Here is a 16418-nt window from a genome sequence, read left to right as displayed (position 1 = left end):
TTATGTAATCAAAAAAAAACACGTTTACAGGAATTAAAATGGTTTCTCAGTAGACCAATCCTTCTTCTAATAAGAAAAAAAATGATCAAGACTCTCAAAATCAAGACTAAAAATCACTGTTTACGAAGTGTGCTACTATAATATGGGAATAAATGAATAATGATCAATCATCACTTACTCAAGTCCTCTTTCCTGGATCCAAACTTCATCATATACAAGTCAAGTGACCCTACAATTCAGATTTTGCCCTTGAAAAAGCTAAAATGTTTTCTAACCATTGCTTTTCTTAGCAATTTCTGAGCTAAGCTAGCCTTATTATAATTGTGAATTTTCTAAAAACTGAAATTAAACCAAATAAGTTTTCTACAGATTATAAATTCTAAAATCAGAAGACCTAAATAGGCATTTCTCTAAAGAAGACATACAGATGGCCAACAGGCACATAAAAAGATGCTCAACATCACTAATTATTAGAGAAATGCAAAATCAAAACTACAGTGAGGTATCACCTCACACCAGTCAGAAGAGCCATGATCAAAAAGTTTACAAATAACAAATGCTTGAGAGGGTATGGAGAAAAGGGACCCCTCCTACACTGTTGGTGGGAATGGAAATTGGTGCAGCCACTATGGAGAACAGTATGGAGGTTCCTTAAAACACTAAAAATGAGCTACCACATGATCCTGCAATTCCATTCCTGGGTAGATATCTGGAAAAGATGAAAACTCTAATTCAAAAAGATACATGCACCCCAATGTTCATAGCAGCACTATTTACAATAACCAAGACATGGAAGCAACCTAAGTGTCCGTCAACAGATGAATGGATAAAGAAGATGTGGCATATATACACAATTGAATATTAGCCATAGAAAAGAATGAAATATTTGCCATTTGCAGCAACATGGATGGACCTAGAGATTATCATACTAAGTGAAGTAAATCATACAGACAAAAACAGATATTATATGATATTACTTATATGTGGAATCTAAAAAATGATATAAATGAATCTATATACAAAATAGAAACAGGCTCACAGATGTAGAAAAGAAACTTATGGTTACCAAAGGGGAAACGGGAGGAGAGGGAGAAATTAGGAGTATGGGATTAACAGATTCACACTACTATATATAAAATAGACAAGCAACAAGGATTTACTGTATAGTGCAGGGCACTATATTCAGTATCTTTTCATAACCTATAATGGAAAAGAATCTGAAAAGAAATATATATATATATATATATATATATATACACTTTGCTGTACACCTGAATGAATCACTTTGCTGTATACCTGAAACTAACATAATGCTGTAAATCAACTATAGTCCAATTAAAAAATGCCCAAAAAATTATAAATTCCAAAATCATTAGATTTTCAAAGAACATAAGAATCAAAATATGTCTAATAATAATGTCTATGTGTCATTCTATATTTTGGATTTTTAAATACAGCCTAATAAACTGGTTAAACAGAAAATTATGTAACAACATTAAACATGGGACTTATTAAAATTTCAACTATACCAAATAAATTTTACTGATGAATGAATAAATGTAAATAATTGACAATGCATAGCTTTAGGATCTGATCCTACTTGTAAAATCAGGACATGACATTAGATGTAGTCAATAGAAAATAGTAACATTTACCTGTGTATTTTACATTACCAGGATCATACATGAGAGAAAATTTTAAATTATTAAAATAGTTTTATTTTAAAAGAGAACAACACATGGTTTCATAAAATTGAAGACATCTAAACTAAAAACTCCACCACTAATTTTCCCTTAATGATGATGAGATAGTGGAAAAGAGAAAGAGACAATGGCTGTTCTGAGGCTGATACTTTCATGTCTACATTGATTCACATTTGGTAAGTGATAGGAACCAAAGGGGCTCTGGTGCCTCGGCCAGTCCCACTCTGGGTCCCATTCTTCTTTGGTTTGCTCCATAACGTGGCTCTTGGCATATGAGCCTGAGGACCACGAGGCTACAGAACAATACGGAACCCACATCTAAGAGTCCCTCCTGGGCTTCCCTGGTGGCGCGGTGGTTGGGGGTCCGCCCGCCGATGCAGGGGACACGGGTTCGTGCCCCTGTCCAGGAAGATCCCACATGTCGCGGAGCGGCTGGGCCTGTGAGCCATGGCCGCTGAGCCTGCGCGTCCGGAGCCTGTACTCCGCAACGGGAGAGGCCACAACAGTGAGAGGCCCACGTACTGCAAAAAAAAAAAAAAAAAAAAAGAGTCCCTCCTGTACCCCACACAATGGCCACGGTTGGTGCTGAGCACTCCCTTCTGACTGAGGAGACTTGCTGACAGGCCTCAGTATCCATTGTTGGCATCTCCACAGAATTCCCAAATCTATACAACTCCCAAAGCAGTTCAGGAACCCCTAAGTTTACTCTTAGGATAGGAAACTGCTGTGAAAGTGAAAGGAGAAACAGGAGTTAGATGGCAAGTACAAATCCCTACCACTGACCTTATCTGAAATATATCAGTGTGATAACTTCTAGCAAAATTAGGGTCGAGCTTACTCTTCTTGGTTTTGAATTTGGCCACAAGTTGGCTGCCTATGATGTAAATGGGCTATAAAAGCAGTTAAGACGCATTATAGATATTTAAGGAAAGACGCTATTAAAAAGCTGCAGAGTCCATATTAAAGACAGCCCATATTAAATACAATGAGGCTGAGTAATCAGTTGAACATCTAAGAATAAACAAAGGTTGTCATGGCCCCAATACAGTAATTTCTTCAATAAAACATTTAAAATATTGAGTTGATTTTTCCTTAATATTATATGGAAACTGAGAGTATTATAAGAGAAAGAAAATGACCAGTGTCATGGCAAGTTCAAAGAAGCTAAACTGTCGTTTTTACAACAAATGCATGTCCACATATTAATGAGACAGTTATCAAAGGTTTTGAATATGCCTAAAGTAAATTTTTTACTAAAACAAAGCTAAATAGCATCTAAAAATTCATTTGGCACGTCCCTTCCTTTGGCTGTGGAATTTCACTGTCAACAGTTTACAATTTATTGTCTAGGAAGAGAAGATCTCGGTATTCTGTGGTAATTTATCTCAAGGTTTAATAGCCTTTGTTTCAGGACATTCTTTCTCACATGTGCCCTAATCTGCTGTTGGAGCCACTCTCCTGTTGAAGCATCTCCACTGGAGATAGAACTAAACATCTGGTCATTACCTTCGGAAAAACAAGAGTCATCTTCATGAATCTCTCCTCGCCACCTCTTGGTCAAGCAAAATTATCCACACGCACTTTGCTCCCACTTTAAAACCACTAATCTTACGGAATGTATGCACCTATTTTTCATCCTTGCTCATCTTCTCCTACACTCACCATGAAGAGATTAGCAAGAAAAATGCTGACTACATAAATTTTCCCCACCAAGATTTTGCCCTAGTTTCAAACTTCAAGCACACGACCGCTACGATGTCCCCAAATGACATGGCTGCTGACTTGCCTACCTTTCAGGGTGCACTAGCTGTCTGCCACTGACTAAGACAGAACAGAGTAGAAGCTGCCAAGCCTTCATTCTCCTGCAGTGTTTCAGGTCCCTCCTCCCCTCCCCCTCACTTCCAGTGCCTACAGGAGCTTCTTAAACAGGAGGCACGCGATAAAAATTGCAGGTTCACGTCCCTTTCCACCAACAGAATCAGGATGTCTGAGGACTGAGTTCAAGAATCTTCTTTTTTACCAAACACCCCAGGTAGCTCTGAAACACGTGGCTAAGACCCATCTTTGAGGAACCTTGGACTAGAAACACAACTCCAGGCCTCCGAGCAGATAACCCCATCAAGCAGTTGCCTGATTCTTTAAAGGCTTAGGTTTTAGACCAAAGTGGTTCAGGCCTCCACCTGAACCCTGAATGGAACACAGGCAACATCACAGGTAAACACTTCACTTTAATGACCTGAAAAGCATCACTTTGCTCCTCTGCCAACCTCCCTTTTAGAAATAATCTTGCCTCTACAAGGCACCCGACCTGTGCTCAATCTTCCACTGCGACCTGCGATGTTCAAAATACCTAGGAATTGGTGAAATCACTAATTTTAGAAGATTAATTCCACTTGATTGGTCTTTGATGAACTTAGTTGGTATTTTTTTAAAAAGAAAAAGATCCTCAAATATTAACAATCAAGTTGATAGCAGATGTTTCACATAAATCTAGTTACTTCTTGTTTCCTTCTCTCTCAACTCAGTTTGATTAAGTATAGCAGGTATAGGTCACCTCTGAACGATCTCCAATTCCCTCTCATACCTTGAGCTGCGTAGCTCAGAACTAGAGACTATATTCTGAGAAGGGTTTGTGCATAACTGAAATAAGAGCAACGGTAGCATATAGTTCCCAAATAAAATAAGCCAATTTTTAGATCCCTGAATTAGCTGGCTCCTGAAACTTCACTTTCAAAACTGTTACCTACCGATTCACTGGAGTTTACAGTCTACTAAAATCTGTAAGTAGAAACTACTTATGTGTGATATACCTCTCCTCTAGAAAATGAGGTGAAAACAAATGCTAAAATTTAAAATCCAACATCTGATGTAGACCACTGAAGAAAGGACAAGAAGACTTAATTTTCCTGATCCCAACTTACCCTACTGCTATACCACACAGTGCACACGTGAGAGGTATACATCACGTGTATTAATATACCTCTGAGAACCAACCTCCATTCTACCCCACAGCCTTTGTGATTGAGTATGCTTTTTCTTCTGTTAGCATTCAACGTACATACTCATCACCCAAGTAAGAAAAAGAATTTATTTTGCCCAGGACATTTTTTAAAGTAACATTATGTAAATTGGGCCATATTTTATATACAAATGTGAGGAAACTCAATCATGAAATAGGAAAAAATTCATTTATTATCCGAATCTGATCTGGGAAATAGTATAAAACAACTGTAATATAGAATGTGTTGCCAAAATCTGTACTGGAATCCATTTCAGCAGCTTTACAACTTGTTTGAGGGAAAAAAAAACAAACATTTAGTTAATAATTTGTAACAAGACATGCATCTGTCTCATAAACTCAACTCAACAAAACTGGGTTTAGTGCTTCCCCTTTATACAAGAGAGGGTAAGCTCTACGTTAGGGATGCAGACGTAAATAATACACATCCCCAACACCCCCAAACACAAAGAGTTCAAGGCCATTTAAGTCAGAGGGCTTTTATCATAAGCTTAACAGCATACAATTCTCCTTCCCAGGAGTGACTTCTTTTGGTACCAAAAGACAAAACATTTTAGCAAAATACTGATATTTAAAACAGGAACTGGAAACTGTTTCCAATTCAGGCTAAAGCACAATCCTTCAGGATGTAGTATCTGATTTAATCATATGTAGTTTTCACTTGAATTACATAAATGCTGTTTCCTATTCAAACATAACATTACATGAACACGTGCTTATTAACCAATTTCACAGTACTGAGAACAACTCTGATTTAAACCATGGTTTTCAATTTTTTTTAAGCAGCAGGGGCAGGCCCACTTCCTTATAGTTTTTCAAACAAAACATTAAAAGTAGGATTCTGATATATCAAAAAGATGAAAAGCCTGTGCTCTGTCTTCTGAAACAGAGGCAAAGAAGAGCCCGAAGTTCTTCTTTTTGTGTCCTGCAGTGACCGCCGAGCAGCGTCTTTAGAATGCTGGGACTCAGGAACCCCAATGCTGGGCCCAACTGGAAACCACTGTTTCCAGGCCTTGGTGGGGCTATGCCTGTAGGTGTCAGTAACCACTAGGGACAGCAGCAGGAAGCAAAGAAATCACAGCCTCTCTTCCAAACAGAACAGGAAAAATCATCTGTTTTCCAAGCCAATCTCAAGCAAGGTACTTATCACCAGGATCTCCAAGAGACTGAACACAGGAGCATGTATCTGTATACGCACAGGTGCCATTCAGCTTCACAGGTAACACGATTAACTCACATTTGGACTGTGAATACTTACACATTAAACACAAACATTTTGATGTCTTAAATTTATCAAGACAAAGGGATTTGACTGTATATTCTGAATCAAACACACTTTTCCTCAAATGCATAGTAACAGTCACACTACTTATGAAAAAATGGACCTCACCTTCCACCTGGGTTTACAGTCTTTAGGCCTCCAGTGACCTCCTGGCTCAATATCTAAATCCTTGGAGAAGAGGTGATGAATTTCATCAAAACTGACTTCACTTACATTGACATTGAGGAATCCCCCTAAAAGGTCAAAAATGTGAAGAATTGTTTTAATACGAAGTCAGACAAACAACAATCAGTAGGGTGATGGCATAATGTAGTTGCTGAGACGGTACCATTTATTCCTGTTATCACCATATAATTGTTAATATCACCTTTCAGTTTTGGTTTGGATGATAAATTATATGGTCATCCTACTATCTTTGGTAAATCAGCCAAAGAAAATCAAAGCACTTAAACTTTTTGCTTTTGAGTAATATGGTGAATATTATAATATTCTTTGGGAAATGTTTGCATGTCATTACAATGTAGCTTATCATTCCAATTTATTCAAGTATTTAAAAACTAGTTTTTAATTTCAACATAATCAACACAGGAGACAATGAACACACAGTACGTAAGAGTTAATTAAGCAGTTAAGTTTGACGGGGAGCTCAATCTTAGCTTCTATGTACTGGGGAAATTATCTAACTTCTCTGTGCCTCAGTTTCCTTATCTGTAAAAAGAGATGGTAATACCTGCCTCCCGCTGTGGTTGTATCCATTAGATGAAACAATGCCGGGCACAAAGGTACACATTCAGTAAATTTAGCTACTATTACTGTCATCTACTTTACTGACATTTCTTCAGAGAGAGAATTCACAAACACAATTCAACAAATTTATTTTGAGCACCTACCATGCATCCCCTTGACATGCAAAACGGAAAAACTATAAACTTCTAAGATGCTCCTGGTCTACTAAGCACTCACTCTCCAAATTAACAAATATATGATATTCCTAGAAATGTTTTTACTAACAGTTTTTCTAACATATACCATGGAAACAGGAATGACTCTTGGATGGAAAACCATTTCCATTACCTCCATCAAAACCAACTAAGGGGGCTTCCCTGATGGCACAGTGGTTGAGAGTCCGCCTGCCAATGCAGGGGACACGGGTTTGTGCCCCGGTCCGGGAAGATCCCACATGCCGCGGAGCAGCTGGGTCTGTGAGCCATGGCCGCTGAGCCTGCATGTCCGGAGCCTGTGCTCCGCAACGGGAGAGGCCACAACAGTGAGAGGCCCGCGTACCGCAAAAACAAAAACAAACAAAAAAACCAACTAAGAATTAAGAGAACTAAGGACTAACAAAACTAAGTTCTTTCACCTCCTTGTCTCATGAAATACAAACCAACAACTATTGAGGTTTCCCATTTCAAGTCTTCTGAGCTCAGTGGCCATGATTCCACACATACAGTCAGCCCTCCATATCCACAAGGTTGGTTGAAATCTGTGGATGCAGAGCCCACACATGGAGGGCTGACTGAAAGGGATTTGAGCATCCTCAGAGTTTGGTACCCTGGGGGTCCTTGAACCAATCCCCCTTAGATACTGAGGGATGACTGTAAAGCACTCAGTTCCTCTTCGACGGAGCCTCTTTCCTTTCCTCTCTTCCTGCTATTCTATATTCTATAAGGTTTCACAGCCACTCGTCTTCCCATCCCCACTCTTCATCCTAAGTAGGAAGGAACATCCGTCAGTGGCTTCCACGAAGCACTTAGGCATACTCGAGAGAAGTATTTCAAAATGTAAACGCCTAGGTTCCACAGAGTAAGCGAGGAAAAAATCTGCGATCTTCTAATGTCTGCCTGTTCTCCTGACAATGTTTGCTGTCTTTTATAACCAAATACCCATCCTTTAGTGTGACAAGATATGCAAAGTAGCTAATCTTAGAAAGGTCAGATTTACCTAAAGAGTAACCTAGGAACTTACACAGAAAGGATAGATCAAATGTAAGATCCATCGGTCAATGTGAGTACAGACGACCATGACTCAGCTGACAAAACAGACTCTGGCACTGTAATAAGACAAAATTCACACAAAGAAATCTGATGCATTTAACGGTATGCGTAATTCCTAAAATGATAGTAATTAGGCTAAATAATAAGCCGTTCATATAAGGAACTGAAGTTGGTATTCCTTACGCACTTTTAAACCAATTTTTTTGCCTTTTTCCAGCTTTATAGCTTCAACAGCTGTAACCAACATTATTGTCAGCAGTTTTCTCCAGTATCATTTGCATTTAATTTTCATCTTGAACACACATGTGCCAGCAAATTAAGAGACAGGCCTTATATCTTTCTCCTCAGTAGACAGGGCCTCTGGTGTCCATCACTTACAATTCCTGATGCCCAAGGCACCCGAAGTTCACCTCCCTCTCCATCTGCCCCCCCCATTCACATTCCTCAGAGACCCTTAGCAGCTTTTCTATGTACTTATTGCTCTTTGATCTGAAATCTTAATATCTTACTGGCTGAAGGCCATAGATGACCCAGTGGCATGAGGCTGTCATGCCAGGAGTAATAGCAACATCGCTATTGGGGGTGGGTATGAAGGGATGGGGGACAGGCTCCAGGACAGGCAGCGCCACCGCTAAAAACAGCAAGTGTGTGATCAGAAAGAGAGAGAAAGGAAAATAAACACTAATTAGTGGAGGTGGGGTGGGGGGGCAGCAGGGTGTGATGAGAAAAACAACTTTTGTTTCTCTGAAAAAACAACCACTTATTTCTGAGTTGCTGCCTGTGCGTTTCACAGTGTGATACCCCTGCTCACACCCAGGGTCTGGATATTTAGATAAGAACTTGAGTTTAGGGACTTCCCTGGTGGCGCAGTGGTTGGGAGTCCGCCTGCCAATGCAGGGGATGCAGGTTCGAGCCCTGGTCCAGGAAGATCCCACATGCTGCAGAGCAACTAAGTCTGTGCGCCACAAGTACTGAGCCTGCGCTCTAGAGCCTGTGAGCCATAACTACTGAGCCTGCGCTCTAGAGCCCGCAAGCCACAGCTACTGAAGCCTGCGCACCTAGAGCCCGTGCTCCGCAGCAGGAGAGGCTGCCGCAGTGAGAGGCTCAGGCACCTCAGTGAGGAGCAGCCCCTGCTCACCACAACTAGAGAAAGCCTGCGCGCAGCAACAAAGACCCAATGCAGCCAAAAATAAATAAATAAATAAATTTATTAAAAAAGAAAGAACTTGAGTTTAGGATTCCCACCATTTAAGTGCCTGCTCTGCTTCTCCCGGGGAACCTTTTAAAATAAACACTCAGAGTTAAGCCCGCAAAAAATTAGTGACCTCTACCCCGGCAACCTTTTAAGTCCTAGGTGCTTGCCGTCCTGCTCTCCATCTCCTGCTGGCTGGTGACCTGGGATAGAGGACGGCACTCCCCCGCCTCACTGTGCCCTGGCCCCCTCTGGGATCCGTGACTAAATCCTGAGACTCTACTTCCTTTGTGTGGGTGTACTGAAACTGCACCTTGCATCAGAATGACCCCCTGGGCTCCACTTCCCCAAAGTGGGAGCTTGGATGCCCAGGGAGCTACCTGCCAACCAGTAAGGGTGGCTGGTGCCCCCTCACACGGCAGGTCATAATCCTCATGTTCTTAATTCAGTACAGCAGCTCCAGCTGCTGAATACGGTTGAAGAAGAGGACGGGGTCGTGGGCGCAGTCTGTACACCCATCCGATGCCTTGGAGCTGCGGGTGGCTCTCTTCCCCCTCCAGACCGCTCAGTCTCCCTGGGAGGATCCACTGCTGGCCGGCAGTCAGGGCCGCTGCGCTGCACTGTTGTGTGTTGTGCCGCCAGGCTCTGCTGAGAATCCCCACCCTAAACTGTTGGTGCTGTAAAAGGTCAGACTCCGCTGCAGAGACGAGCCAGCAGGCCCCAGTCTGAAGCAGCTCTGTCTCCCATTATCCTCCAAAGGAGACCCCACTCGGGGTCAGGTGTGGAGGTGATTGGTGACCATCACACATGCCAAGTCTGGGCACTGGGCCAAGGCGAGCTAACCTGGACTGTCAGGTTCTGCCTCTTTCCCCCACGCAGGGACAGGGCTGGGGGACAGGCTATGATGTACTGGGAGCCAAGGAGAGCTCCCCAGGGCCCTGGAGCCGGAGGGGCAGGCCGGCTGCTGGGCCCACTGTGTCGTGTCAGGACCGGGTGCTGAGCCTGGGGAGCCGGCCTAACCCCTGAGGAGGCAGCGCTATCAGGGCCATCGTGGCACCCGGGAGGCAAAACGCTGCAAGGCAAGCGCATCACATGCTGCTAAAAGTGGGGCCCCAAGCGCTTGGTACCGGCTCCTCCCACGTCCCCAGAGGATGTTAAAAAACTACTAGAAGCCTGTGAGACCCCCATGGCTTGGGCGTTATGGAGCACAGTGGCATATCTACATGCCAAGTCGTGAAGGTTACTACGTTCTTGGGGCCTGGAGCTTGCCCCAATACATCTGCTAATGTTGCACAGGTGGAGGTGGAGGTGGACCCTGATCCTCAGCAGTTGACTGGGACCCCCTAGAATGGGAGGTGGCAGCAGAGGAGTTAGGGAAGAGGCGACCTCTGTCCCAGGCATTCCCTGTTACAATCCATCATACCAAAACATCCAACGATGGCCAGTGTGAATGAGGAACAGAGACACCTAACTATACCATGATAGAAATGCAAGGGTTTTTAGAAAAATTCGTTCAAAAGAAGAGGGAGAAGGGCACTGATTGGCTCTTAGGGGTCTTTGGAACTGGTTCCGAGCTTTAGTTTACAGAGAAAGAGACCCCTCCAAGCCTCTGAGCCCACAGAGACAGAAGGAAGAAGCTCGGCCTCCCTCGCAAGACGAGCAACAAGCTCTCCATACTGGCAGCTGCAGAGATCAGGGTCCCTGATGACTTAATCTCGGGACAGCTGAACGCAAATTAGAAGCCTTTGTTCAGGTGCTGCCGGCTCTTCAGGAGACTGTGGTCCCATCCCAAGGGATGATGCTGTCACCTCTCAGAATGTTCCCGCCCCAGCAGCAGAACCCAGGATCCCACACCCTGATCTGTGAGAGTGACAGCCACCAAGGCCCCTGTCCTAGGGACCCTGCAGTTCCCCGAGCTTGTCCCTCCTCTTGGGGACAATCACCTGTTCACTTCTCTAATTATCCACTGGGATGCTCTCATTGACACTGGAGCCCAAATTACATTGCTTCCCCGAACCCCTCCAAACAGAAATGAAGGGCACCCTGTAAATTACAAGGCATAGCAAGTAGGATAGCAGAAGTCACTACTGGAACAACCTTTCTTAAAAATCTTTTAGTGGTGGCCCCTTAACCCTACCTTTTTCTGACATGGGTATGGATGCCCTGACCACATACATGGAGGAACAGGACCCACACCTGGTCCCAAGGAGTATAATCCCCCACCATCTTGGGCCTTGCAGCTCTGCCACCCGGGGGGGAACCCTGACTCCTCTGGCTTCCTTGATCCCGCAGCCTGTGCCCACTGTGGGTCCCGGGCCCCGGTGTCGTCACACACGTGGTTCTCCACGCGTTTCTCCTTCCCTCCACCTCCCCGCACCCCGGAGTCCTGTCTGCTCACTCCAGGGCACTTCAGTCTCTCTGAGAACACTCACATCACTGAACAGACACCCCCAATTCAGCTCTCTGCCCCCTCATGTCAAAGCCTGCCACATTCACCCCCAGTACACTGGGAGTAGGTCTGCTACTACCCTCAACAGGACTGAGGCGCCTCAAGGTGACCCTGCACTGAGCATAAAACAACACGTCATTACAGCAAACCCCACCCTGGGAGCCAAGCCGGCCGAGCACTCTGGGCTGTTAGACCAAAGGCCAGCCTTAGCGCAGCAGCAGCAGTGTGACTCTTCAGCACAGACAGCTTGGGTAACCGTTTAGCTCTGGATTACTCACTGGCCCAGGAAGGAGGTGTATGTGCTGTAAGGGGCACCACCTGCTGTGTGTATATTAATAATTCTGGACAAACTCAGACAAATTTACAAAAGATGGCCTGAGATGTGGTACTAGTATTCCACAATCTCACCTAAGTTTTAAATCAAATACCTATCTTAACCTTATCCAAGGGCTTTGATTTATCTTCTTGGCTAGACCCCAACTAATGGGGGGAGAGTGGTTACAGACAGGATTTCAAATTGTCATTTGTCTAGTGATATTGCTGATGGCATTTTTGCTTTGCTCAAATGGTTCGTGTGCTGGGAGATCAAAACCCTGCCAGGGGCTTTTACTATCTCCACCGTCCAGAGAGTGCCTATGATCTTCCCTAAAGATTAACGGTGAGGCATCACGGGATCAACTGTGATGAGAAAAACAACTTTTGTTTTTCTGAGTTGCTGCCTAGGCATTTCACAGTGCGATAACCCTGCTCACATCCAGTGTCTGGACATCTAGATAAGGGCTTGAGTTTAGGATTCCTGCCGTAAGTTCCCACTTTGCTTTTCCAGAGGCACCTTTTAAAACAACCACTTAGGGGCTTCCCTGGTGGCGCAGTGGTTGGGGGTCCGCCTGCCGATGCGGAGGGTGCAGGTTCGTGCCCCGGTCCGGGAGGATCCCATGTGCCGCAGAGTGGCTGGGCCCATGGGCCATGGCTGCTGAGCCTGCGCGTCCGGAGCCTGTGCTCCGCGGTGGGAGGGGCCCGCGTACCACAAACAAACAAACAAACAAACAAAAAACAACCGCTTAGAATTAAGGCCAAGAGAACTTTGTGACCTCTGCCCCAACCACCTTATAAGAAACAGGTGCTTGGTACCCTGCTCTCATCTCCTGGGACGGAAGACTGTCCTTCCCACCAGCTCTTTGCACCCTCCTCCGCAGCTCCCAGGATCCTTAAGTAAGAAAGCTTATGACTCTACTTCCTTGGTGTGGGTGTATTGAAACTGTACCTTCCATCAAAACAACCCTGTGGGTTCCACTTCCCCAAAGCAGGAGCTCAGATGCTGAGGGAGCTACCTGCTAACCACGTGTGGCGGGCTCATGCCCCTTTATTCAAACAGGTCATAATCTGCAAATTCTTAATTTAATATACCAGCTCCAGCTAGTCAACACATGGTATTAGAATACTTATTTCCTGTGCATAGAAAGTGAAGGGAAAGGGGCATATTATAGAGAGTGGCCAGGAAGAGGCACGGAGAAAATGAGCTAGTGGTGACACAGTTTCCAAACTACCCTCAGTGGAAAGAACCTCTCGAGAGCCTGTGGTCAGGACCTCAAGTCCTTGAGGTAGTCCTTGAGCTAGTGGTGACACGGTTTCCAAACTACCCTCAGTGGAAAGAACCTCTCGAGAGCCTGTGGTCAGGACCTCAAGTCCTTCCTCCCTACTGCACCCACTAAGGCTACTCTCATCTCCTTTACCTACCAGGTGTCCCCTCCAGGTTTCACTCAAGAAATTGTTTCACCTTCCCACACTGTTGGTGGGAATGTAAACAACCATTATGGAGGACAGTATGGAGGTTCCTTAAAAAACTAAACATAGAGCTATCATATGATCCAGCAATCCCACTCCTGGGCATGTATCCAGAGAAAAGATACTTAGGCACCCCAATGTTTATTGCAGTACTATTTACAACAGCCAAGACATGGAAACAATCTTATTGCCCATTGATAGAGGAATGGATAAAGAAGATGTGGTATTTATACACAATGGAATACTACTCAGCCATAAAAAAGAATGAAATAATGCCATTTGCAGCAACATGGATGGACCTAGAGATTATCATACTAAGTGAAATAAGTCAGACAGAGAAAGACAACTATCATATGATATCACTTATATGTGAAATCTAAACAAAAAAAGAAAAAGATACAAATGAACTTATTTACAAAACAGAAACAGATACACAGTCTTAGAAAACAAACTTATGGTTACCAAAGGGGAAAGGTGGGGGAAAGGATAAATGAGAAGTTTGGGATTAACATTTACACACTACTATATATAAAATAGGAAATCAACAAGGACCCACTGTATAGCACAGGGAACTCTGCTCAATATTCTATAATAACATACATGGGAAAAGAATCTGAAAAATAATGGATATATGTATATTTATAACTGAATCACTTTGCTGTACACCTGAAACTAACACAACATTGTAAATCGACTATACTCCAATATAAAATAAAAATTTAAAAAAGAAGAAAAAAAAAAAGGAAGCATTCCAGTGCTCTAAAGCCGAGAGAGAAGGCATCCCGCTTTACTTTCAAAGAAGTAAGCAATCAGCCAGACCCGCCCCCTTTACTTCACCTGCTGAGATTTCAAGGGCAACTGAAGAGGAAGGACCCAGTGAGCTCCAGGGACAGATCCCCACCTCCACTCTGTGCTGCACCTGAGGTTTTCCAGTGGGGACACACGCTCTCTCTCCCCAGTTAGAAATTAAAAGGTCGAAAAACATATCTATTGGCTGAAATCTATTTACCCAGCAGTGCAATCATTCAGCACACAAATATAAACAATGTAAATAATGATTTTCACCCTTTGGAAGGTGGGACCAGGGTTAGAAAGGCAAGAGCAGGAAAACTGGACGCCTAAGAGACGAGAGGCTGCCACTTACCGAGAAGGAAAGTGGAAGAAGACAGTCAGTGGTGAGCTGCCTCTCAGGCTGCGCAACAAAGCCTAGGTGCCAACCTCTTCTGTGTTGTGTGGGAGGGAATAACTTGGTTGTACCACTGGCTACACGGCACATTCACTCTAATGCCAATTCAGCATGAATTGGCAAGACGTGCAACGATGCCTCCTGCTTTGGGAAGTGGGACCTGAGTGGCCTGGGATCCGTCTGGAACAGCACAGGCCCCAATCAAAAGTTTATGGTTGTGTAGATTACAACATATCACATGACACGGTTTAGGATATTATTTTTTCTAATAAACTGCCCACGTCCAATGCTTTCCTTTGGCTTCTCAACTTCTGCAATTGTATAACGTCTACCTACACAAACAACTTCTTACTCAATTATTCTTGAAGTGACCAAATCCTAGTATTCTAAACAGAGTGGTTTTTTAGTCACACATCTCCAATATCAAGGGCAATGCCTCGACACAGGATGGGTGAATGAATAAATGGATGAATGGATGAACGAATGGGTGCATGAACAGATGAGCAGGAATGACAGAGCTGGCCATGCCAATCCCGTCTCACCTCCCTCTGCTTCCTTCCTCCCTGCATTTCCAAACCTTGGCTCCATCAGGTGCTAAAATATGCCTTTAAGACATTTGTACAAAAGATGTCCCACAGGGGCTTCCCTGGTGGCGCAGTGGTTGAGAGTCCGTCCACCTGCCGATGCAGGGGACACGGGTTCGTGCCCCGGTCCGGGAGGATCCCGCATGCCGCTGAGCGGCTGGGCCCGTGAGCCACGGCCACTGAGCCTGCGCATCCGGAGCCTGTCCTCCGCAATGGGAGAGGCCACAACAGTGAGAGGCCCGCGTACCGCAAAAAAAAAAAAAAAAAAAAAAAATTAATGATGCGGTTTGTCAAGAAAATATGGTATATCACACACCACTCTGGCCTTTTCCAATGTGTTTTCTCAAACCATTCAGTTGCCAAGAAGCTTCCATACACTGCATCTCAATGTCTTTTCTAGAATAGCACCTCCACTCCTCATCTTAAGTGAAACACTATTCTTCCTTTCAAACTGTGCTCAGTGCTTACTTCCTGAGGTCCACAATCTTGGGGGTAAGGCATATAAGAAGGTACTCTGCAGATTATACCTACACCTCACAAAAATTAATTACTTCCTTCTTTCATAAATTTACCTCCTTTGAAGTTTACGACTTTCAGCCGAACCACCTTCCAATATGCAGCCACATTCACTGAGAGGTGCCCTCCTCTCCCTGGACATCCTGCATGTAACACCCAGCTCCACATTCACACCCTGGGCACCACTGTCACCTAGAATGACTGGCAGTGTCAGAGTTGAAAGCCAGTCAGTTCTGGCTTCAGCTTCTCTCTGCTGTCTCCACATTTTTCCTGTCTCTATGGTCTCCTAATAAAGCAGCTGATTAATTTTGGTGGAGTGGCTAAGAATCACCAGGCCTGCCTGTTGAGAATGGAAGTCCCGGACCCATTCTCAAAGCCCCTGTGTCAGTAGACATGCGTGGGTCATGTTTGTGGACACCCAGCTTTACCTGAACACATTTCAGGGGCCTGAACTGCCCGCCACTGAGTCCTGCCTCCCAGAGGAAGAAGCTACCTCTCCACTCTCCCAACCTCTCCAGCAAAGAGAAGCAGTCAAGTGACAAGATGCACCCGAAGGTGACTCTGAAACAGAAGTGAACATGAGGACGTGGGCACTCTGCAAAACTGTCTTTCAGTAAAAGTGCTGGCAGAAGCTTCTGGCATTAAGGACCCCAGGAGTGGCACCTCTGGGCACGTCTGATCGGAGCTGTGATCTCTGCCAAATGGCAA

At 44.3% G+C, this 16418-nt stretch overlaps 1 protein-coding gene across 2 annotated transcripts in view; it reads right to left on the bottom strand.

Moving 5' to 3' along the window:
* Positions 1-16418, bottom strand: part of B4GALT6 (beta-1,4-galactosyltransferase 6) — a 65680-nt gene that overhangs the window by 16106 nt on the left and 33156 nt on the right. For both annotated transcript variants that reach the window (XM_079943532.1, XM_079943531.1), the window contains exon 4: positions 6113-6237. In XM_079943532.1, the coding sequence (XP_079799658.1) occupies positions 6113-6237 (125 nt within the window). The remainder of the gene's footprint in view (positions 1-6112; positions 6238-16418) is intronic.

This window comes from Stenella coeruleoalba, assembly GCF_951394435.1.
Source record: "Stenella coeruleoalba genome assembly, chromosome: 14".
Taxonomy (NCBI): domain Eukaryota; kingdom Metazoa; phylum Chordata; class Mammalia; order Artiodactyla; family Delphinidae; genus Stenella; species Stenella coeruleoalba.
Note: the sequence above shows the minus strand (reverse complement) of the source record. Positions and strands in the feature narration are given on the sequence as shown.